At 49.4% G+C, this 21,633-nt stretch overlaps 1 protein-coding gene and 4 non-coding genes across 6 annotated transcripts; all 5 read left to right on the forward strand.

Annotated features, from left to right (window-relative positions):
• The first annotated feature begins 2,150 nt into the window (after positions 1-2,150).
• Positions 2,151-20,437, forward strand: TSR1 (TSR1 ribosome maturation factor). 2 transcript variants are annotated; one of them, XM_032967702.2, is made up of 16 exons: positions 2,151-2,309; positions 4,464-4,567; positions 5,502-5,736; positions 7,406-7,540; positions 8,096-8,381; positions 8,665-8,821; positions 9,416-9,551; positions 10,760-10,944; positions 12,463-12,692; positions 13,841-14,000; positions 14,509-14,619; positions 14,854-14,986; positions 16,354-16,470; positions 17,180-17,320; positions 17,595-17,669; positions 18,340-20,437. In XM_032967702.2, the coding sequence occupies exons 1-16, from the start codon at positions 2,204-2,206 to the stop codon at positions 18,534-18,536; spliced, it is 2,508 nt and encodes an 835-aa protein (XP_032823593.2). In that variant the 5' UTR covers positions 2,151-2,203; the 3' UTR covers positions 18,537-20,437. The 2 variants fall into 2 exon arrangements, with proteins under 2 accessions (XP_032823593.2, XP_032823594.2); XM_032967703.2 differs by having other exon boundaries at positions 12,466-12,692.
• On the forward strand, positions 5,156-5,226 carry LOC116950350 (small nucleolar RNA R38). The gene has a single exon (XR_004404009.1). It is a non-coding gene; the product is annotated as a small nucleolar RNA R38 (small nucleolar RNA).
• Positions 9,116-9,185, forward strand: LOC116950351 (small nucleolar RNA R38). Its single transcript, XR_004404010.1, has one exon. It is a non-coding gene; the product is annotated as a small nucleolar RNA R38 (small nucleolar RNA).
• On the forward strand, positions 13,293-13,372 carry LOC116950353 (small nucleolar RNA SNORD121A). The gene has a single exon (XR_004404012.1). It is a non-coding gene; the product is annotated as a small nucleolar RNA SNORD121A (small nucleolar RNA).
• LOC116950352 (small nucleolar RNA R38) lies at positions 15,655-15,728 on the forward strand. The gene has a single exon (XR_004404011.1). It is a non-coding gene; the product is annotated as a small nucleolar RNA R38 (small nucleolar RNA).
• Positions 20,438-21,633: the final 1,196 nt, after the last annotated feature.

Below are 21,633 nucleotides of genomic sequence, written 5' to 3' on the forward strand. Positions count from 1 at the left end.
GTTCCTGGTGTGATGTGCAAAAATAAACCCCATCACTACTGGGAAGACAAAGGCGGCCGGGCGTGGTGCTGGCCACCTACCCCCCCCCCCCAGCAGCCTCTAAAAGGCTACATGCCCTTAATACAGTTTTTTTTTGGGGGGGGGGGGTGATCGCGTAAATATATAAATGTGTCGTCAAACCCGCCACCACAACCTTTTAGTAAGTTTGGTCACGTAAACAGAACGTGGCAATTCGTCGCTAGTACAGCAGCACTAACCGGTTGTGTGTTGGAGAGCCAACCCGCTACATTAACAATCTGAGTACGACGTTTCGCCAGTAATTACAGCTAGCTTCATCAAACTATGCACCGTGTAGTAGGCCCACTGTGATCTGCGCTCCTGAAACGGAGGAGGAACAGCACAAATCCACGAGCTCTCTCTCATGCGCAACGAGTAAGGGGCTTTCCATAAATGACGTCACGCGGTTTTGGACGATTTTTGACCCCCCCCCGTCACACGGCGTCACAAAAAGTCAGACCCCCCTCCCCTCAAATATTACGTCACAAAGCTCTGCCCCCCCCAAAAAAAAAATATATAAAACATGCTTCAAATCGCTTTAAACTATTGTCATCGTAGTGCGTATTTAATGTGGCGCTGCACTCTGATGTTGTAGGAGAAAACATTTATTAAAAAGTCTATTTAATCAAGTAGAACGTGTTGTCTATATTTATTTAAAGTTGCGCATTTTGATGTGACGTCACGTTTCTCAAACCCCCCCCTCGTCACACATCGTCACAAATGTCTGACCCCCTCCCCCCTCCCCCCCCCTAGGTGCGTGACGTCATTTATGGACGGCCCCTAAAACAAACCCAATGGACACGACTCTCACCCACCAGCCCAGCACACTGTCGATTTGGCGACGCAGGCGTGAGAGGCAGCGTGCGTTCCTTCTGACGTCACAACGCAACTCGGCGTGTGACGTCCCCGCGGATCGATGCCCTCGTGAACGGCGAGACCGCATTGCAGACGTTCAGGATCATCATCATCATCTTCAGTATTTTTTTTTACCGCAGGAGGAATCCGATGAGCTATAAAGCTCTTTTCCCCCCCCACAGATGTCCTTGTGTGGGGCGGGTCAGAACGTTACAACAACACGCAGTGGAAAAGAAAAAAAACGACACGAGTGAAATTCATTGGGAAGGTAAAACAACCACTTAAAAGATACACACAGATAAAACTATATATATATTTTTGTATCTTGCCAGGTAAAGCCCACTGAGCGAATAGCAGTTCACCCAGCACTAATTCAAGCAAAGCCTGACTACTGATGAGGCACTGAGTGTCGAAACTAGTCCATGCAGAGTGTTTTTGCTTGTCTTTAATCAATTGATGCACTGAAATTATACACTCCCAGAAGGACGGCCGTCAAGCTGATGGGATGTGTTAAAAAAAATTTACATGAATTTTGCTGTGCATATTCTCCACTAAGACCCGAATGGTTATTGTGTACGTTGAACTTCTTTGGCACCGTACCGTGCTAATCCGACGTGCGGGGGGAAGACAAACTAAGCACAAAACGCAGTTCTAAAGAAAATAGTTTTTAATTGAGACAATTTAGAGTTCAATTCAAATGAGTTTTAAATTATGGTGCCAGGTGTTTTGTGTCGCAATGAAAATGTGGTGTGTCTGATATATTATGTGCATTACATGGCACGTGCCTCTCTATACCACTCAAAACTCCGCACAGATGGATTTGTGGTTAATACAAAGACAACTTTAATCGATTACAATTTACCACAAATGATGCCACGTTGGCAGCGGTGCACAGGCACAATTAACAAAACAACATTTGAAAAAAAAATGTTGTTTTGTTAATTTAAAAAAATGTGCTATGGGGAAGAGCCATTGCCCGAAACGTCGCCCGTGATATAATTTCCATTTTAAAGCAGCGCGCAGTCCTCCCGACCAATGTGTTTGAGACTTTAACGAAAGATAACGATTTTTGGAATCGACTCGCGTCCTTAAGAATTGAAATAGATTCAACAGCATTGCCCCCGGGTAATGAGAGAATCGAATCGAGCGCGCGAATGGAGTCGAGTTCGCTCGGGTGGGTGGTGGTGGGGGGTATGGAACTCAAACAGCGACAATCGATTCCGCCTACGTATATATACAACGAGTTCAGGGAATCGAATCGCCGGTTGCAGCCTTTTTCGCCGGTGAGACGATGGCGGACCAGGCGGTGCACAGAGCCGGCGTCTTGAAGCAGAAGAACAAAACGCACAAGAACGGGCGGCACCGCACCAAGGGCGAGATCGACAGAGACCACAAGGGTACGCACGCTCTCGTCGACGCTTCTTCCCTGCAGAGTTGCGCGGTTGCTGCTGCGGCGGCGACCACGTGTTTATCCCGCGCCGCAGGGCTTGCCTGGGCCTACATGATGCCACCACGTGGTCGCTACATTCTTAAGTATTTTATTTTTTGTATTAAACACAGTTGTAAACTCTGTTGTGATGCGTTTTATTTTACATGGCGTACGTTTTGTAGTAATCTCTTTCGTGTTTAATTTTGTGGGTCTTGTTTTTAATTGCAAGGCGCTTGGTGTGAAATGAGTTTGGCCCTACGGCCATGGTGCAGGAGCGAACGTGAAATAATCTTGATTTGAAGCTTTCGCGACTGCTATTTCATGAACGTGAAATAGTTGAGCACGTCAGCTTGTGAGTTTTATACGCAGGCTTGTCACGACCGACTTGGTTCATGATCGTTTTATTTTGGCACGCTTGATTGACGCGATACTTTTATTAAGTGTCCGTATCGGGTGGACAAGGGGTTTCTGACACTATTTTTTTAAACCTAACATGTTTAATTAAATAGTTAAGACTCGAGAGGCGTTGCTTTCCTCGCACGGTGAATTACTTTTTAAATATTTCCATAATTATCGTCGTCGCCAGTCTTGTCAAATGAAACCCTCCACAACACGTGGCGGCTGTCGAGGCGAGTGTGACCGACCACCACACCGTACTGCGTCGGGATGGTGAAGGGAGAGTGGCCTAGAACCGGTTCGGATAATCGCTCGCCACCGAATTTGGTCACGGTCATAAATCGAGCACAGGTCGCTGGCTTTATATATGTACTGTACCTACTGCAATCCGAATGTGCCATAGCAGATACTAAATATATATTGTTGGGCATAGCTCCCCGGTATCGACTTAACATTGGTCGCAAGAATGCACACGAGCCGCATCTGCTCGTGCGCCGGTAGGTTCAGAATCATATTTATACTGAAGGAATCCGATGAGCTATAAAGCTATTTTCTACAGACGCCCAGTCGCATTGTTACCATCGCACGGTCGTGAGGTTGCAACGACATCGTCTGCCGGACGAGTCGACCTTTTAAAAATAGCTGCTTAGCTCGGTGGGCTGCACTCGGAGTTCCAGCTTGGGGAGAGAGGAGGCCTCCTTGATCCAGCAGCGAATTGACGAAGGTTGGTGATGATGGCTTTATAGCCCTTTCCCAAGGTGGGGGGTCGAGCATATGCATTTTGAGTAATTCTCGCCCGCCCCATAAAACTCCTCGATGCAGAAACTCGGGGTGATTGTTATTCCCCCCCCCCCCCCCAAGCAGGGTTCGCGTTCAAGTTTCTTGTGATCACGAGCCAATGATGCTTTGAGTTATCCCTGTCTGAAATGCGTGTGGACAGAAACACGATCTGAGGCTTTGATCACTACTGCTTTGTCAAGCTAACGTGGAACTGTTCCAAGACTTAACAGTCAAGAATAAATCTCAGTTTGGCAGCGTGAAAAAAAAGTCCCAAGTAAAAATAGATACATAAATAATTCCTCTGCTGAAATGAGAGTATCGGTGCTTACGATTGGGTGGCCCTGAGTCGGTGGTGTAAATGCCACACATGCTTATAGCAGTGCCCAGTCCCTCCTGGGGCAAACCACGGTTGACTTACCACATCGCGATTTGATGCATATTTCCTCAACCCAAGTGGAGTGATGGGTATAGGCAAGCTCTGGAATTTTTTTCTAGAACATTCTACACTAAAACTCACGTTTACACCCAACTAAATTTTTAACCCAAACCGTAACGCTTGCTCGAGCACTAAATATGACCCTAACACGGGGTTTGGCCTCAACATTGACCCGAACATATAAACACTCTTCCCGATACAAACACAAATGCTAACCACCATCACACCGACACTGACCCAAAACAAACACCAAGCATAATATTAACACTAATCCGAACACAGAAACGTACTGACCTTAACATTAACCCGAACACACTGAATCTTCATTTAAGCTTTCACCCAAACACTAAAACGGACTTGCACAAACCCTGAACATAACACACCAAACCCTAACGGTGGCCCAAACAACTAACCCGAGCGCAAACACGACCCTCAACGTTTGCAAGCCGCGTGCAGTGACCATGGGAGTCATGTGGCAGTCACGTGGTAACGTCTATTCCTCTTGTGCAGGGCGTGTGACCGTCAAGGTCCTTACGAAGAAAGCGCGACGGGAGCTGAACCGGCAGGAACGGCGGAACAGATCTACGCAGATCAGAAAAAACAAGCGCGATGCTGTGAGTGATGGCAGCAGCTTCACCGTGGGTGCAGGCCAATCTGCAAGTTCGTGAGTTAAAATAAATAAATCTGAGCTTTTGAGGTGGATGGGTGACTCGGCAGTTTAGGGTGCAGAATTGGGACCATTGGGCTCCTGGTTTTCGAATTTGCTTTCCAGCCACTTAGACTTGCAAGGGCCATAGAGACCGACTTGGAGAATCGTATACCTACGCAGAGATGAATAGACCTGGTTTAACACGTAGGCTTGCATGGCCAATATTCATAATAAAGGTATTTGGGTTAGATCGCGTTATATATAAATGTGTCGGAACCCACCACTACCCGACACGGCCAATCAGCAAAAAAGTGTCACGTTGACAAAAGACAAATAGTTCACTACTTTAGCCCACGGGTGTGTTGAAGAGTGAATCCACAACATTTACAGTTTGAGTACCAGCGATTAATATTAATTTCAGCTGTGAGAATTACAAATTTGGTTCAAGATTCCCCGAATAATGATGATAGAAATAATAGAATTCCTCTCCCTGAAACAATCTTGAGGGAAGCAATTCCACCAAGCAGGATCCATGTTAACATTTCTTGTGATCTGAAGCCAATGATGCTTTGAGTTATCCCTGTCTGAAACATTGTGTGGACAGTAACACAATCTGAGGCTTTAATCACCACTGCTTGTAACTTCAATATCTTATTGATCACAATTGTGCTTATCCTAATTCCTTTTTTCAGTCTCCTGCTTGGTGAAGGCCTCCTCATGCCATTTTAGTTGTGGGGGTTGTTTGACCATACTTCACTCTGATTGTTGCGGGTTGGTGAAGGGGGGGGGGCAAGAATTGCTTTAGATATCACTCACCACTGATTAATTCGTAAATATTATGTTTGACGTCATAAAAGTTGAGCTATTAGTGCTTAATGAACACAACACAATGCCACCAGGTCTTCAACAGCAAGCGGATGGTGGGTAGCAAGGACGGGCCTCCCCACCTGGTCGCCATCATCCCGCTGCATTCTGGGATTAGCACCGGGGAGGCCGTGCGGCTGCTGCGCTCGTGCGACGAGACGGCGCGCGTGGAGGATGGCCCCACATCCGCCAGCGGCAGCGATCGCCGCCCCTTCGGCCTAGTGCTGCCGAGGCACAAGCAGCGGCTTTCCTTCATCCATGTGGATCCTGGTGAGCCATGCGCTCCACCAACTTGCCCTCCCCTCACCTCGGTCTCCTCACCCAGCCTCACCTGACCTCACCCGTCGTCAACTAGCCTCGCCTAAACTCACCCAGGCTCTTCTAGCCCTAATACTTATACTTGGCAACGGTCGCTCTCATTCATCTCCGTTCACGCTGTGGAACTCTCATGACCTCAGCTTGGCTAATCAATGTTGCCTCGTGTATACAGTTACAATGCAGCCTGGATTTATATGGAGTCTAAACAACGGACGACTCGACAGAAACAGTAGGCATTTATTTTATACAGAGAGGCAGAGAAAAAAACCCATTGACTACAGACCTGCAATTGACTAGTATGGAGACCCTTCAATTATAATGCAATTTGGATTCATGTAGGGTCTACACGAGACCATGTCTTGTGTGGACGCTGTACGTAAAAAGTGTATTTGATATGGATAGGCAAAAGATGAACGGAAGGTCCTTAGATTTGTTTATTTACGGGAGTGGCTTATATGTGGATTTAAGCTTAAGTCCTCAGTGATGTCGACTCGTTACTTTGATTTGGGTGTTAGTCTGACAAGCTTACCCAGCCATTGTGTAAGTCTGTGGGCCGATTTCGGGCCGCTCAGCCCTGCGACACCAGCTGCTGCGATGATGAAAACCCGTTTGTCTCGAGCTGTTCAGCGATGAGCGTCAATACAGTTTCACCTCTAACGCGATGAGCGGTGGCCAGGGTACGCTGCGCCACAATGCGACATCTGCACCGCAGGGGTGGGCGGAACATTAACCTAAATACAAATTTTAACGACCCACCCCACGTCAGTCGTGGGGGATGCTTGACGATACTTCTCCACGCTGGTCAGTTGCAGGTTATTGAAGGTAGAGAGGCCCAAAATCTGCTGAGTTGTCACTTGCTACTGAGGTTAGCTGTGATCAGAAGTCAGGTCACCGGGTGCAATAACGTTTCGGCCACATGTTACAATACACATTATGAGCTTTCGATGGCATGTTGGGGTGTTTTCACGTGTATGTATTGCCAGGGGCCGCACTTAAAGCCACCAGGGGCTGGCCTTGCAATGGAAAACAATGCATTAGCGTGATCCAATAACAGTGCGAAAAATGAGCGCTCACCAAATGCAATGCCTATGCCTGCTTGCCTCTCACTAACACGTTAATGATGGGTCGCGTTTCCGAAGTCGACAGACACAACGTTGCTACTGTGCGATGGGAATTCATGCTTTTCTTTTGGAATCTGATGTAATGCTCTAGGGTCTGATGATGTAATTCTGGGGTTGTGCCATCTCGTTTGGCATGGTGTCCGCAACGTTGCGCTCCATGTGCTCGGAGCACAGTTGGCTACATACGGTGCAAAAGAAGTTCAGCATCAATATAAAGCTCCCAGCATGTAGAGTTAAATGACGGACATCGTGCCAAACCTCACGCGGTACGACCGAAAAATACGTCGGAAAGCTCTACGGCACCATCGTGAAACTCTACGCCATAACAGATCTAAATTGTCAACGCAAATCTTGATTGGGTGGAACAACGGTCTCTCGGCGGGCCCAGTTCCTGTGCGGTGAGATGGGCGGGTGTTGTGGCGCCGTGTGGCTCACCATACTGACAAGCGTCCGCCGTGTTTGTCGTTGTTGCCCGTGCGTTTGGTGTGGGGCCCTTGCAGGCGACGCCCACGCCTTGCTGGACGCAGCCAAGGTGGCCGACACACTGCTGCTCTTGCTGGAGCCCAGTGACGGGTGGGACGCGTCCGGGGAGCACTGCCTCTCGTGTCTCTTCGCCCAGGGCCTGCCCAGCTGTGGTACGTGCGTTACCTCAGATTAGCACGGTTGGCTATGTACGGTGCGAAAAGAAGTTCAACATACAGACGTTACCACCACGCCCCCTATTCTACGAAGCGTCACTGCCGCCCTCTCCACTACACAGCCCCCCCCTACCCCCCCCCCCAATCTCGACTGCCAGAACACTATACAGAGGGTATTTGGCCTACTCTTCCAGCCATCTTGGAAGAGGTGTGTAAACCCACACTTTACCCCCACCACACTAAACCTGCCAATCACCGAACTTGTAACCATTCGTGCTTTTCGGTGGACAGACGCATTGCGGATTTAAGAAACTTGTCTCGTTTCAACCACGGTGTCTTTAACACAATTACAACCCTTTGTATCATTCAGAATAGTTAATTTATTTTCGTCAGTCATGCTTCGGTGGGTAGCCGCAGTAACATTAACGCGTGACGATTTCCATCCACTCGTATCCTTGACGGTTGTTTCCGTCACATTTTCCTGAACAGAATTAACTCTTTTGCCCGCCCACCCCCCCCCCCCCCCTTTCCCGTGCCGCCACCACGCCACAGTATTCGGTGTAGTCGGAGCCTCGGAACTGCCGGCGAAGAGGCGCGCCGAGACACGCACGAAGCTGTGCCGCCTGGTGGATCGGCGCGTGCCGGGCGTGCGCCCCCTGCCCCTCGACTCGGCGGGGGAGGCAGCGCTGCTGCTGCGCCAGGTGTGGTCCCAGCGGCGCGCGCGGGTGGCGTTCCGAGAGCGTCGCGCGCACATGCTGGCCGAGCGCACGCAGCTGGTGCCAGGGGGCAGCGCGGACGGGGAGCCGGCCACGCTCCTCGGCACGCTCAAGGTCACCGGGTGAGCGGGGTGGGTTTGGCGAGCGGATGGGCGGGTAGGGACGAGTTGGTTGGGGGTGGGTTAAACGAGGTTGGTGGTTGATTGCTGTTTTTTATTTCCGGACTAAAGGCAATTGAGCTAAGCAGCTCAGGAATTGACCTAGTTTTGGGGGGTGGCGGCGTGAGTGAGAAAATGGGCGAGAGTAAATGTAGGGTGAGCGAGTTGGGTGCGTACGCCACCACGCTTGACCGACTTGGTTGTTGTCTCTGCGCATGCGGTAACATCGCCCTCTTGGCCTGTGCAGCTACGTGCGCGGGCGTCCTCTCAACGTCAACGGCCTGATCCACCTCGTGGGCCTCGGCGACTTCCAAATGAGCCAGATCGACCTCGTCCCTGACCCGCTGACCCTGAACCCGCGAGTGCCGCGCCAGGCAAAGTCCTCCGCTGACGTGGAAATGCAGGTGACTCCCCCGCAGTGGCCGCTTCCTGATACCTCCCTCGCTCCCCTTCTCTGAACCCTTGTGGTTCTGTCGTTTGAATTTCTAATTGCCAATGAAATTACTTTAGCGGTTGGACTGGTGGCTTTGCATTTGGCACCCTGCACTAATAACCCAGCGACCGGCTGACCTGCTTGGTGAAGTATGGTCAAACAATATCTCGTCCAGGGGTTCTGTTTAAAAACGTGTGTAGCACTGTGGCAACAGGTCTAAATATACAGAATGAAGTCGCTGAACCTATTTAAGTGTCACGTGGTCAAAAGCCAATGATGCTTTAAGTTATCCCTGTCTGAAACGTGTGTGGACAGCAACACGATCTGAGGCTTTGACCACAGCTGTTTTGCGTAAAGCTTCATGGAAATATCACTAAGCGTCGTCCGTTCATTATTAGTCCGGTTAGTTGATCGGTCACAAGAGCAGGAAGCCACATGGAAAATGTTGTGGCATTCAGGGAAGGTTTTGAAAAGTAATCGGATTACTGATTTCCCGAGTGATGTAACGTAACCCCCGTGAACGTGCCCTGCTTGACCCGCTGTACCCCCTCCCACCCCCTTGCAGGAAGACACGGATGAGGTGCGGGTCCTGGTGAGGGCTGACCCCGCACGGCAGGTGCCCCTGGATTGCGAGGCCGTGCCCGACCCAATGGAGGGAGAGCAGACGTGGCCCACCGACGAGGAGCTCCGAGAGGCCGAGGGTGAGAAGGGAGGCGCTCGGAGCAATTTGGGGGTGTGTATATGTATGTATTAACTTCTTTTGCACCGTACGTAGCCAGCCGTTCTAATTGGCGGTACGAGGGAACGACAGCAGTTTTCAAATCTAGATTTAAAAGTGCATAGCTCCAGTGGCTTCCTAATATTGAAAGGAAGAACGTTCTTAGATGGCTGCAGATGCGCATCTTAAAGCGCTTGATGCGATGACCATCTTTGTCCGCTGGCTGGCCAAAGCCGCTGCAAGGATGACCTGAGCTCACTTGATGGCTAATGCTTCTTGATGAGATCAGCAAGGTAATGCGGTTAATTTGTGGCAAGCACTTTGTGATCTGGCTGGGTGCATGGGGGGTGGGTGAGAGGGAGGGATTCGAGTTCCATGTTGAGTTTGTTTTAAGGGATTAGAATAGTCACTTTTGTTTTTTAAGATTGACCTGGGTCCACCTGGATGATAAAAGAAAAATTTACAATAAAGTACAGCAACGAAGTGAATAGAAAGTTGAAAAAAACAATTGCGTCGTCATATGACAAATCTTTGTCAAATCATGCATTTCCTGGAGCGTAGCGTAATTCGGCTCGGGCAGACTATTTTTAGACTGATCATAGTACAATTATAATTAAGCTACAGAAACGTGACATAGCTATAGGGTGACTTACTAAAATGTAAACGGGGGGGGCGGGGGGGGGTTAGGGTTAGAGGGAGGTTGGGAAACAATGATTGAGGGTGCGTGGGGGGGTAATTAATCGAGGGTTGAGTTGGTGGGAGGAGTGCGTGTTGTACATGGATTGAGGGTTTCGTGGTGGGAGCAAGGCTCCCAAGTGGGTGGGAAAGAGTGAGGTTGGCTGGTAGGTGGGGAGGGGTGCAGCTGAGAGCAATGTTGGAAGGGAAGATGTGTGAGATTTAGGTATTAAGCCTAGAGGGTTAGTGCATTGGTGAGAGTGGCTGGGGTGTGGACCAGGTACGTGGTAGGTTGTTGGGCGAGTGTGGATGGTAGATGTTCCACTATGAGAGTGGCAATTCATAAAGGGCCCCCCCCCCACCTCTTTTGCCCATCTGTCCCCTCTGTCTCTCCCTCCTGCCCATTCCTTCAACTACTTCGTCCTCTCTGCCTGCGTTATCCCCTCCCTTTTACCACCCGTTCCTCCTACCTCTCCTGCGTATCCTCTCCTCCCGCCCGCCCGCGCCGCCCTGCAGAGTCCCTGGCTGCGAAGAAGCGAGAAGTCCGACGCGTGCCGCGCGGGACGTCCGACTACCAGGCGAGCTGGATCATAGACGGGGGTGGCGGCGGCGGCGGCGAAGATGACGACGATGAAGATGATGACGACGATGAAGATGATGACGACGACGACGATGCCATGGAGGAGGTGGCCGAGTCCCAGGTTTGATATTTTTCTCGTCCCTGTTGGTGCTTTCTTTGTGTGGTGGAGGTGACTAGTAGATTCCACGTCCGACCACCCTAAACAAAGGGGCAGGTAGGGGGATGAGACAAGTTTCAGCAAAACTTAAACTTGTTTATTCGTGTGTGTGTATATATAATTAGCATGGTTAAGTATGGTCAAATGACCTGCAAGACCTCACCCAGTAGTGGTGTAACAAAGGGCTGTGCATATACGCGTGGAGTCTTTTTAAAAAAAAAATTCCCCTTGTCTCTACATATGAAATAAAAAAAATATTTCTCTAGTCTATCTGGCTATTGCTCCACCGGACTACCGTCATTGAAGCAGCATTTGTTTTGTCGGACATCGATCTACTCGGCCCACGAGCCCTCCATGGTCGATAACGTGAATACCACTGTGAATTCGGCAGCAGTGATCATGTTACATTGTGTGGGCACCTGCCAGTGTAATGTGGAATTGCTAACACTGGCTCGGGGCCACCAATCGAAGTGGTCGTTAAGTTTGTGCGTGAACCCATTGGAAGAAAAACTCATTTCGCAGGATTCTCAGCTGACCGACTCGCAGAAATGCCAACGTGTACCGTTGATATGTTCGGGGACCAAAAATCCAATGATTATTTTTTCGTTATCCATATCTGAACAGCCCGTGTGGACAATGTGATTCTGAGGCTTTGGTCGCTGACTCTTGCGGAGCATTTGTCTTGGTCATGGGGTGACTAGACGGATCCCACAACCCCCTCACTTTAAATAATCCCAGCCTATATCCCATCGCAAACGCCCCTGTTTGTGGAGGCTCTTATCCGGCAGTGGATTTACAAAAATGGCAAGCGTTCCTACTTGCACATGTGGGCTGACAAGTTTTTGCAGGACACCAAACTATCCAAACTATGAACTATTTTTATTTTACCAGGTAAGGCCCACTGAGCTATATAGCTCTTTGTCAGAAGTTGACCTGGCTATCACAAATGATAGCTTAATGAAGTGGCTTATCACGTGGGAATTTCTAGCAGTCAAATACTTTTACACGTGTTTCTCATTGGAGGCAAAAGCCAGAGGACCCGGAGAACATGCAAACTCCAAATATACAGGCGTCAGAGTTGGAATCGAACCCACAAGCTCCCGTATAAGTATAACATCCGAGGTGATTCGTGGCGGCTGCAGAAGATCAGAATTTGGGGGAATCTGATGAGCTATAAAGCTCATTCACAGATTGTCTGTAGGGGTGGGTCAGAACATTGCAACAACAAACAAGACAACCATACAATGGGAATTCAAAGTATAGGAAAGGGAAGCAAATCACTTAAAAATATATATATACAGATAAAAAAACAAAAATTATCTTACCAGGTTCAGGTCCACTGAGCTATCAGCTTCTTTTACAGAGACGACCTGGCCACATGATAGCTCAACGAAGCGGCTTAATCACGTGCAGATTCATCGCAGCCAAATGCTCTTAAACGCACATCTCTTCAACAAGGCTGCTCGTGTGGTTTCCCTGCAGCAGGGCAGCATGGACGACGATGCCAGCTCCGACGGTCGCGACGATGACGGCAGCGACGAGGATGGGGGCAAGAGCGTGGCGGACACGGGCACGGTGTGCGACGAGGGCTACGACGCGAGGATGGATGAGGAAGAGGACCAGGTGGCACTGGAGAAGTACCGCGAGGAGAGGCTCGACCGCATGTTCCCCGACGAGGTGGACACGCCCAAGGACGTCAGCTGCCGCGTCAGGCAAGGGCCCTTTACTTCTCCTGGTCGCCCTGCGTGTCTGCTTCATCGGGGAGCGGTGGTGTGATGGTTAGCAAGCTGCGCTACGAACCCGGCGACCCGAGTACGATTCCCGTTCACGGTCAACACCAGTGACTTACCTCAACCCGTCCTCTGCCTTCCTGAGGTCGACTCGGCCTCAAATGAGTACCTCTGATGTTTAAATGTCGCCACTAGGGAAACGAAGGCGGCCAGGCGTGATGGTGGCCATCCCACCTCGTGTGCCGTGCTGACCTTCATAGGTGCTTGCTTATAACAGCACTTGCACAAAAAGTCAGTTTAAGGCTCTACAGGGAATCGCTGTCTTTGTTAAGACTTTCCAACCAAGGTCGAAAGCATTTGCAACATCTCGTTGAATACGTAGGTGTTTCACTTATCTTAGTATCTGGGTTTTTCAGTTTCAAGTTTGATCTCGAAAGGATCGGAAAATAAGACTAAATGTACACCTTATTTTCAATTGGACGGTATCTGTCTGTACGTGTCTGCCTGTTCATGTGGGGGCGGCACAAAAACTGTCATGCTCCTGAGCTAACGCAAAAAGGGAATGGAATAGTATTTTTAGGTGATCAAAAGCCAATGATGATTTTTTTGGTACCCAGATCTGAACATTCCATGTGGAAAATGTTAAACTGAGGCTTTTGATCACCGAATCCTAAGGAAGTATTTGTTTTTTGTAATGGGAATCGCTGGAGAGATTGATTAAGCAACTAGTCTACCCGCTAATCGGTTGAGTAACCGATTGCTTAACTAATCGGAGAGCCCAGCTCTAGTCTACATCACCAACTCCCAGTGTCATGCCCTTGCTACTTTACAACCCCCCTGTTTCCTTGCCCTCCCAACCCCAACCTGGGGTCCAGAACGACCGTTGACTCGACATCTTTTCTACTGCTTCCATGTTATCCGATTATTGGAGGAATATAACTGATAATCGGTTGTGTTAACCTATCGCTCAAATAATCAGACCTGGCCCCACTTTCGTTTCCATTTGTTGGCCGATTTGTTGCATTGCAACGGTTCGCGGTTGTGGTTCGCTTTGTTTATCCGCGGTACATCTCCGCGTCTCATCCTCGCGACGTTCTGACCCTGCTGTTGTTTTCCGGCCCCCGACCCAGGTTCCAGAAGTACCGCGGGCTCAAGAGCTTCCGCACGTCGCCCTGGGACCCCAAGGAGAACCTCCCGCTGGAGTACGGGCGCATCTTCCAGTTCCAGAACTTTGCGGCGGCGCGCAAACGCGTGCTGCGCGACTCTCAGCAGGACGAGGAGGCTGCGGCGGTGAGCGACGCTCCATTAAATGCGACGTGCACAAATAAAACACAAATGGATTCTAGCACGCGTGATTTGATCAATGTTTCGTGAGCTTAAGATTCAATGTCAATAGGCGAATCGATGCATCGTTTCCCCAATGAATAGTGATAATTTATGTCAACGCGGGGAAACCCGGAAGGCGTCTGTGGGGGCGGTGTGGCCTGTGATGTTACCAAGTTATCCCTGTCCGAGAAACCTGCGTGCGGACGTCCTTTCTTTACTGAGGTCATGCCGCCGTCACGAGATGTGATGGGGCAGTGGGCACTGGGATGCTTTGTGAAGTCGGTGTAGTTTGTCGTTGTTTGTGCTTTTAACTATCCACTGGAATTGGTGCTATGTCTTGCCACCTGTTAATATCAGCATTTAGAGACAACGGTTGTCGGGTGTGGTGCTAGCAGGTTGCTCGCTAACAGCACTTGCTGTTGCAGTCTGAGACTTAACAGGGAGAATCTGTGTGTGTGTGTGTGGCGTGCAGCTCGGCTTGTACGTGACGGTTCACATCCTCAACGTGCCCCTGGACTTGTTGGAGGGGCGCCAGCCAGACGCTCCGCTTGTCCTCTTTGGACTCCTACCACATGAGCACAAGGTGAAGCCACTGCTGGCGCCAGCGCCCGACGTCGTCAGTGGCCCTGTTCGTTGGCGACTTCTGCGCGACTATTGACAGAATCGTGAATGCCATCGTCGCCGATGCCGTGACTTCACGTGAAAGCCACCGAAACTTGACGGCAATACCATCGCCGTCTACTGCATCATCAATCATCCAGCCCCCGCACCAGCACTGTCGGTAAAGCTGAAGCAATGTACGCCGCTCACTCCGCAGATGTCGGTGGTGCACTTTGCGGTGCGGAGGCACCCGGGCTGCACGGAGGTGGTGAAGGCCAAGGAGGAGTTGGTGTTCCACTGCGGATTCCGGCGGTTGCGAGCAAAGCCCATCTTCTCGCAGCACACTGGAGGTACCCCTCCACCAACTGCCACCTCACCAAGCAGCACCACGCACGCAGCACACCAACAGGCATTGTCACACACCAACAAACAAGCGCCACAGCCACCCCCCTCCCCCTTTCACGGAAGGTCACACAACACACAGGTGCATGGTGGCGCTTAGAAATGATGCAGTGCTTCTGGGGGTTTGTGTTGGTACGTGACGGTATGTGGTGGTTCTTGGTGTCAAGAGAACACGCAATTTATCCAATCGGTTTGTATAATAGCTCTATATAAGGAGCAGGACCAAGATTCCTCCATCAAGCACCACCACACCATTGAACACCACCACATGGGCCCAAGCACTCCAACCACGGGTGGTGTTCCCATCCACTCTTCTAATACAAAGGGAAAGCCTAGTTTTAAAGAGCATCTCCAAATTTCCCGCGTCATTTAAATTGGAAAGGCTATTTATCTGTTTTCGCCTTGAGCAGAGGTGTATTGGCATCGCACAACGTAGTTATATCTAGAAATGAGCCAAAAATTAAATGGTGACTCAATGAACCTCATTCATCGCTTACAAAGTGTCACACTCCAAATAACACTGCAGTGTTTCAAAGTTTTCTCATTCCCCCCTTGGCCTGCTAAATCAAGCGTGTCCAATCTTCCCTGCACAGCGGTGTCCTGCCATTCCTGGTTCACAAGCCTGTGATGTACATCAAGTTATCCCTGTCTGAGCTGACGATGCTGACAACTGAGTTATCTGAGGCTTGTACCACCAGATTGCTAACGTGGATGGGGGGGGAGGGTGGGGGAGGTGTTTGTCACTTTAAGAGTCAAAACCGTTTTTTTAAATCCTGAAAACTGGAATTTTGTGAAATGAATTGAATACCATAATTAATGGTGACTTTAATTGTGCAGTTATTGATGGACCAGGGCTGAAACCCACCTGCTTTTTTTCCATTAATTTTTTTTCTCTTTTGTCTTTGTTGCTGCTGTGCTAGCGCACCTCCGGGATCTCCATTGTAAAATAGCCGGGCAACTGGCTAAACGGGATCATCGTCCGTGTGACAAATAAAATAAAAAAACCCTAACAATTTGAGAACCCCAGTTGAATCGCATGTGGATGGTAGAGCCCACTATTATTGAACCCAGGATCTCAGCAGTGCCAGCTCTTCTGAGCACTGCGACTACCCCTGAGCCGCCACCCAAATCCCGTGTAGTCAACAGCGGGCGCCGAAGTGCGCCCTGCGGTAAAACTGTGGTTGCTCAAATGGAGCAGCTGTCGTGAGGATCACCATTGAGTCGGCAGGACGGTTTCGCAACAACGCCGTCGAATAGACTTTCCCAAGATGCGCACGGCAAGGCCTTCACCTCTGCTGACCGCGTTCCACCGCAGGCGACAAGCACAAAATGGAGCGGTACCTGCGGAGCGATGTGCCGATCGTCGCCACGGTGTACGCACCCATCATGTTCCCGCCTGCTTCTGTGCTCGTCTTCAAGCAGCATCCCGGTGGTGAGGGGGGTGGGAGGGGGAGGGACACGGGGCAGGGGGGGGGGAGAAGAGATGGAGCAGTGGAACGTTTGTCGAATGCCGCGTGGCCAAATTGCCTCGGGTAGGCTTGTAATGGCCATGTGGATTTATAGCCAGGTCATGGCGCATTGAGACTACAATTCCTTATTGACTTACGGAATTCAGCCTTAGCACGTGAAGTGAAATGGGCCCAGAGAATTCATCCGATTCGAGTTGACAAAGAAATGAAACTGTGCTGCTCGTTAAGTCATTGCTCACGCCTTGGGCTGGAAATGGCCCTATTGGAGCACATCGGACTGTGCAAATCATGGTTTCTCTAAGCCTTAGGGCTGGTTCTGCCAATTCTCATTCGAGTCGCATAATTGCCTTGTCGAAAGCACTGAGCCGGCACTTGTTATCAAGAGCTCAAGCCCTAGGACTGGGCTTCTGTTTATACATTTGGGGTGTCACCATGACCTCAGACAAGGTCATTGTTATCCTGGCCCCAGCCATTAAGTGACCACACGAGAATATTTGTACGGTTTTATTAAATTAATTTTGCTTCGCCCAGATGTTTTCATAAACGAATGTTCCTGTGCCCCCCCCCCCCCCCCGATGTATGGGTTACCGCACCACAGCGAATGCACTCTCTCGTCCGATTACACTTAAGTTAAAGTCGCTCGTACACGCTTGTGTCCCCCTGCATGTGCAGGTTCTCAGGAGCTGCTGGCGACGGGCTCGCTGCTGAAGCCGGACCCTAACCGCGTGGTGGTGAAGCGTTTGGTTCTCAGCGGCCACCCGTTCAAGATCAACAAGAAAGTCGCCACGCTGCGATACATGTTCTTCACCAGAGGTGGGTGCTCACCAACGACACTGCTGGTGCGTTAGTTCACGCCCTGGGTGATTTGGTCGTAGGCACGGAACCTGCTTGTTTGCGGTGTCCGAGACGTACGTCCGACACCGTGGAAGCGCTCGCTGTGTGCCGAATGCAGCCGTGTTGATCTCTACACCACCCCTTCTCCCTGCCCCACCGTGTGTTCGGCGTGGCGGTACTTGCATCGTCTTGATGAGCCGTGGCGTGGGAGAGTCTAACCCGGTGACGCGTTTCGTGCCCCCTCTCGCCGCAGAGGACATCATGTGGTTCAAGCCGGTGGAGCTGAGGACGAAGTGGGGGCGTAGAGGTCACATCAAGGAACCCCTGGGTAAGATGAATCACAAATTGCACGCCTCGTGTGGTGGAGGACGAGAACAGCCTTCCACGACTTTGGGGTTCAAAGAGTCCAGAGGGGGTCACCGAATGCCACCAAATCTAAACTAAGACATTGACATTGGATTACAATTAATTTCACTTTGTCCGAGATTAATGTGAACAAGCTATTGGTAATTCAAATGATAATGCTAATGGTCTCGGGAGCAACGACCCATGTCTCCCCTGCACTAGCAGCCTTGTTTAATGCTAACTCTGGTATGAATCTTCGTTGGTATTTTTAATTTTATACGAAGTTCACGGCAACCTTTGTAATTTGAATTAAGTCTTAGTCTCTGGATTTAATTGACTCAGTCTCTTAGCTCAAGCAGTCACAAATGTAGTCTACTCTTAGTTGGTGTAAGGGGTGTGCATCCAATTGGTGAATCTATCTGCATTCTCTTTGTAACGATTATGAATTATCTTGGTCTGCGTCTGCAACTCGGATGAGTCAGTCTCGCCTGGTCATAATAAAGCTGAGGTGCCTCTTTTAACTGTCCCACATCGTGATTTTCATACACTTGTCGTGATTGTTGACTGGATTAAAATAAATTGGGCTGGCGAATCCTCATGGCTGGTGCGCCCCCCTCCCCACCCCACCCCACCCCATCTGTTCCTCACCGCAGGCACACACGGCCACATGAAGTGCGTTTTTGACGGGCAGCTCAAGTCGCAGGACACGGTGCTCATGAACCTGTACAAGCGCGTGTTCCCGCCCTGGTCCTACGACACGCACGTTCCGCAGCCAGCGCCGTGGGAGCCCGGGCGGGAGGCAGAGCGTGTCTCCCAGCGCGAGGACGCCCACGAGGACGAGATGGAGTGAAGGGACCGTGACACAGAGACGGCCCATCGTGAGAAATCGGCCAAAAAAAAATCGAATTGGTGACGGGGCCTGCTGACGCGACTGTTGAGCAGGGGATGGAACGTGTGGCTCACGGGCTAGACGCGCGCCCCGTGACTTCGTTTTATCTGGCCTGACGACCTGCAGATGGAAAGAAGGGGACCGTGATGAGAATGGCTGTCATTAGACTCGGCCGAATAGGGAAGTAAACTGGGTACAGCCTGCTTATGAGATGGTAAAGTAGGGGAGGGGAACCTACAAGGGTGTTCATTTTTGGCCTGCAGGTCACATGAGGCCCTTCCGCTTGAGTGCTGCCCACAAACTTTCTTTGGCACTGCAAGCATCTCTCGGCAGTACTACGGTACTAAAGACCTCTAGAATAATTTTGAGCTGCCAACAATGGCTTCATAAATTAAGTGTGCTTCAGTCACTTGTGTAACTGAGGGCCTCTTACAGAACAAACACGTTTGGACTCAGTACATGATAGTTTCTGTGGTCAGTCATTGTACAGTAACAGAACTGTACTGAATCTTCTGGGAACAAAGCTTTTATAATGAAGTCTGCTTGTGATTTGCCTCTCTTAAATTCGAAAAACAAAGTATATAAATTTTGCGAAGCCATTCTAAAGACCTAACATTTTTTTTTACCTCTGTGCGTGCCCTGTAAACACTATAGAGTGGAGTTTGTTTACATTATTAGCAGCCAATCGTTGAAGAGCTCTGCGAGTCTTTTCTCAGACTAACGAAAAAAAACGAAGCTATAGTTTATTTTACCAGGTAAGGCCCAATGAGCTCTATAGCTCTTTTTCAGAAGCGACCTGGCCACAAACGATTGCTCAACGATGTGGCTTATCATGTGGAAATGTTTTGCAGCCAAATACTCTCAACACCACACATTGGTTCTAAATGTGGAGCGAAAAACCGGAGGACCCGGAGGAAAAAAAAAAAAACCACGCGACCACAGAAAGAACGCGCAAACTCCAATTATACAGGTGTGAGGGTCTGGATGGAACCCACGACCTGCATACCAGGCGAGGTTGTTTACGTCTCGCCACCATGGCCCAACCAGCAGCGCATTTCGCCCGTCTTCCATCTGCCATTGCTGGAGCTCGTCGTGTCGGTAACATTTTGTGTTTCCGCAGTTGATAAGGTCACTTTATTTATACCCCCATTATGTCATCCAAACGACCGTCTAGTTGCTAGTGGGCAGTACGGCATAAATCCACGTGTTTGGAAATGAAAATGCTTTATTTACCTCTGGTAACAAAGTTTCTGACGGAAAAGTGACGTCACGGAACGCATCTACTTTGTTCACAGAGGTATGCCTGTACATGGTAGTTACTGTGTGGATAATCGCCTCCAAAACTGCTTTGCAGGTGTCAGTTTAGCCTGGTTGAAAAAGGTGTCAGTAAAGTAAAACGGCGCATTGATGACGCACGCTGATTTCAGTTTGCGTCCGGTGGACCTTTCTCGCTCAACGTGTTGGAAAACCTTCAGCATTTTAGAGCTTGGAAACTGCCCTCTTGTATTTTCATGTATATTTTTTTATGAGAAGCACGATTGAGGACATGTGCAGCGCAGTTTCAATTCACTTATGGTCAAAGTCTCTCCCCACGCCATGCAGGTCGTGGGGGGGGGTTATTTGACCATTTGCGACGGGAAGAATAGATGCTGGAGCATAGAGGTACAGTGCAACAATGGATTTTGTTGTACAGCCCTCTGCTGTCTATATTTCGCAAGTACGGAATTCCATCGGTGATGGGATGTAAGCGATGGGTGTGAAATGCTCATACGATTGTAAGATATTGTAATCATTTATGTACGAGTACCTTGTACAAAATCTACTAAGTGCTGTGTTCTTAAATTAAAAGGCAGTTTGGTTGATATTGCAAGCAAAGTGTTGTTCTTTGTTTACCAATGAAAGCCTTAAGTGTTACGACCTCGGAGTCCAGCATTGGTTTGATAAATTTTTTAATGAATGGGTCTACAGCCGTTATCAATCCACAACTGGATGAAGGCCTCCCCAAAGCTGCGTGACCAATGTGGGTTGGGGAATATGGGGCCCCAACAGTGGCTCGGATATCACGCGTGGAATTGTCGTATCTTGATGTGAAATCGTTGGCAGCGATGATGCGCGTCGTAAGTAAACCAAGCAAAAGCTTAGGTCCCCAAGTAAGTCAAGGTGCCCCGGAATAAAAAAAATGGGAATATGGCAAAATGTCAGCTGAAAATTCAATCCTAATGAACATTAACTAATTAACTTAAGCCAATGCATTGCTCGTCTCTATTGTCAACATAATTTCTCACCTCACTACAGTTCTCTTCGTTTACATTTCTCCATGTATTTCTCGATCTCTTATGTTAATCACACGGTGATTGTATAACTTAAGGATGTTCTCCATAAAAAAATATATTCGGCTTCAGGCCCCCAAAGGGCCAGCATCACCCATGGTCATGGGCACAGTTGGATATATAATTGGTGATTTAAAAACAAACTCCCTCTTGCTGAGAAAGTGTTGCAAATTAAACTTCAGATATGTATCATAAACATATAACTAGCAAACCCGCACGGTGTTTGAATGTGACTGTCCAACTCCGTCCATTCGATCTGTCCAACCTTGCGTCCAACAAAGCGTCTGTCCATTCTGTCTGTCCGGCTGTCTGTCCGCTCAGCCGTCCGTACATTGTCTAGCCGTCCATTTTGCCCGTCCATCCAGAGTATTAAAAAAAACAAAGTTGCTCTCTCTCTTGGGTTAATTGCACAAAAGTCTCCCGAGTTGGAGGAGCGGGTAATGAGCATCTCGATGGAATGTGACCTCTGCTGATTAGACGCCGCTAGTTCCCCGTTAACGTCTGCGTTAAGGAGGCATGTGGTGCATGAATTTACCCTATTATATAATTGCACCGTAAGCGATTAATTTTTATTTTGTTGTACGCTTCGTTGAAGCGAATTTTCAAATAAATTGGACAATTGAGGCAAAGGCGCAGCCCTGCAATTGCTTGCGCCGCTGCTGGCTGAAAGCGCCTCAACAACGCGAAGTCTTGGAAGGTGGCAGTTACCCACACTTTACCCAACCACA

This window comes from Petromyzon marinus, chromosome 38 (genome assembly GCF_048934315.1).
Source record: "Petromyzon marinus isolate PM22_M1 ecotype Great Lakes invasive population chromosome 38, UKy_Petmar_22M1.pri1.0, whole genome shotgun sequence".
Classification (NCBI taxonomy): Eukaryota; Metazoa; Chordata; class Hyperoartia; order Petromyzontiformes; family Petromyzontidae; genus Petromyzon; species Petromyzon marinus.

Excerpts from the sequence above, each read along its gene's own strand:
- TSR1 (XM_032967702.2), top strand. The coding sequence starts at position 2,204 with ATGGCGGACCAGGCGGTGCACAGAGCCGGCGTCTTGAAGCAGAAGAAC. Across the intron at positions 8,382-8,664 it reads GGCACGCTCAAGGTCACCGG|CTACGTGCGCGGGCGTCCTC; the intron begins GTGAGCGGGGTG and ends TGGCCTGTGCAG. Across the intron at positions 17,670-18,339 it reads TCACATCAAGGAACCCCTGG|GCACACACGGCCACATGAAG; the intron begins GTAAGATGAATC and ends TCCTCACCGCAG.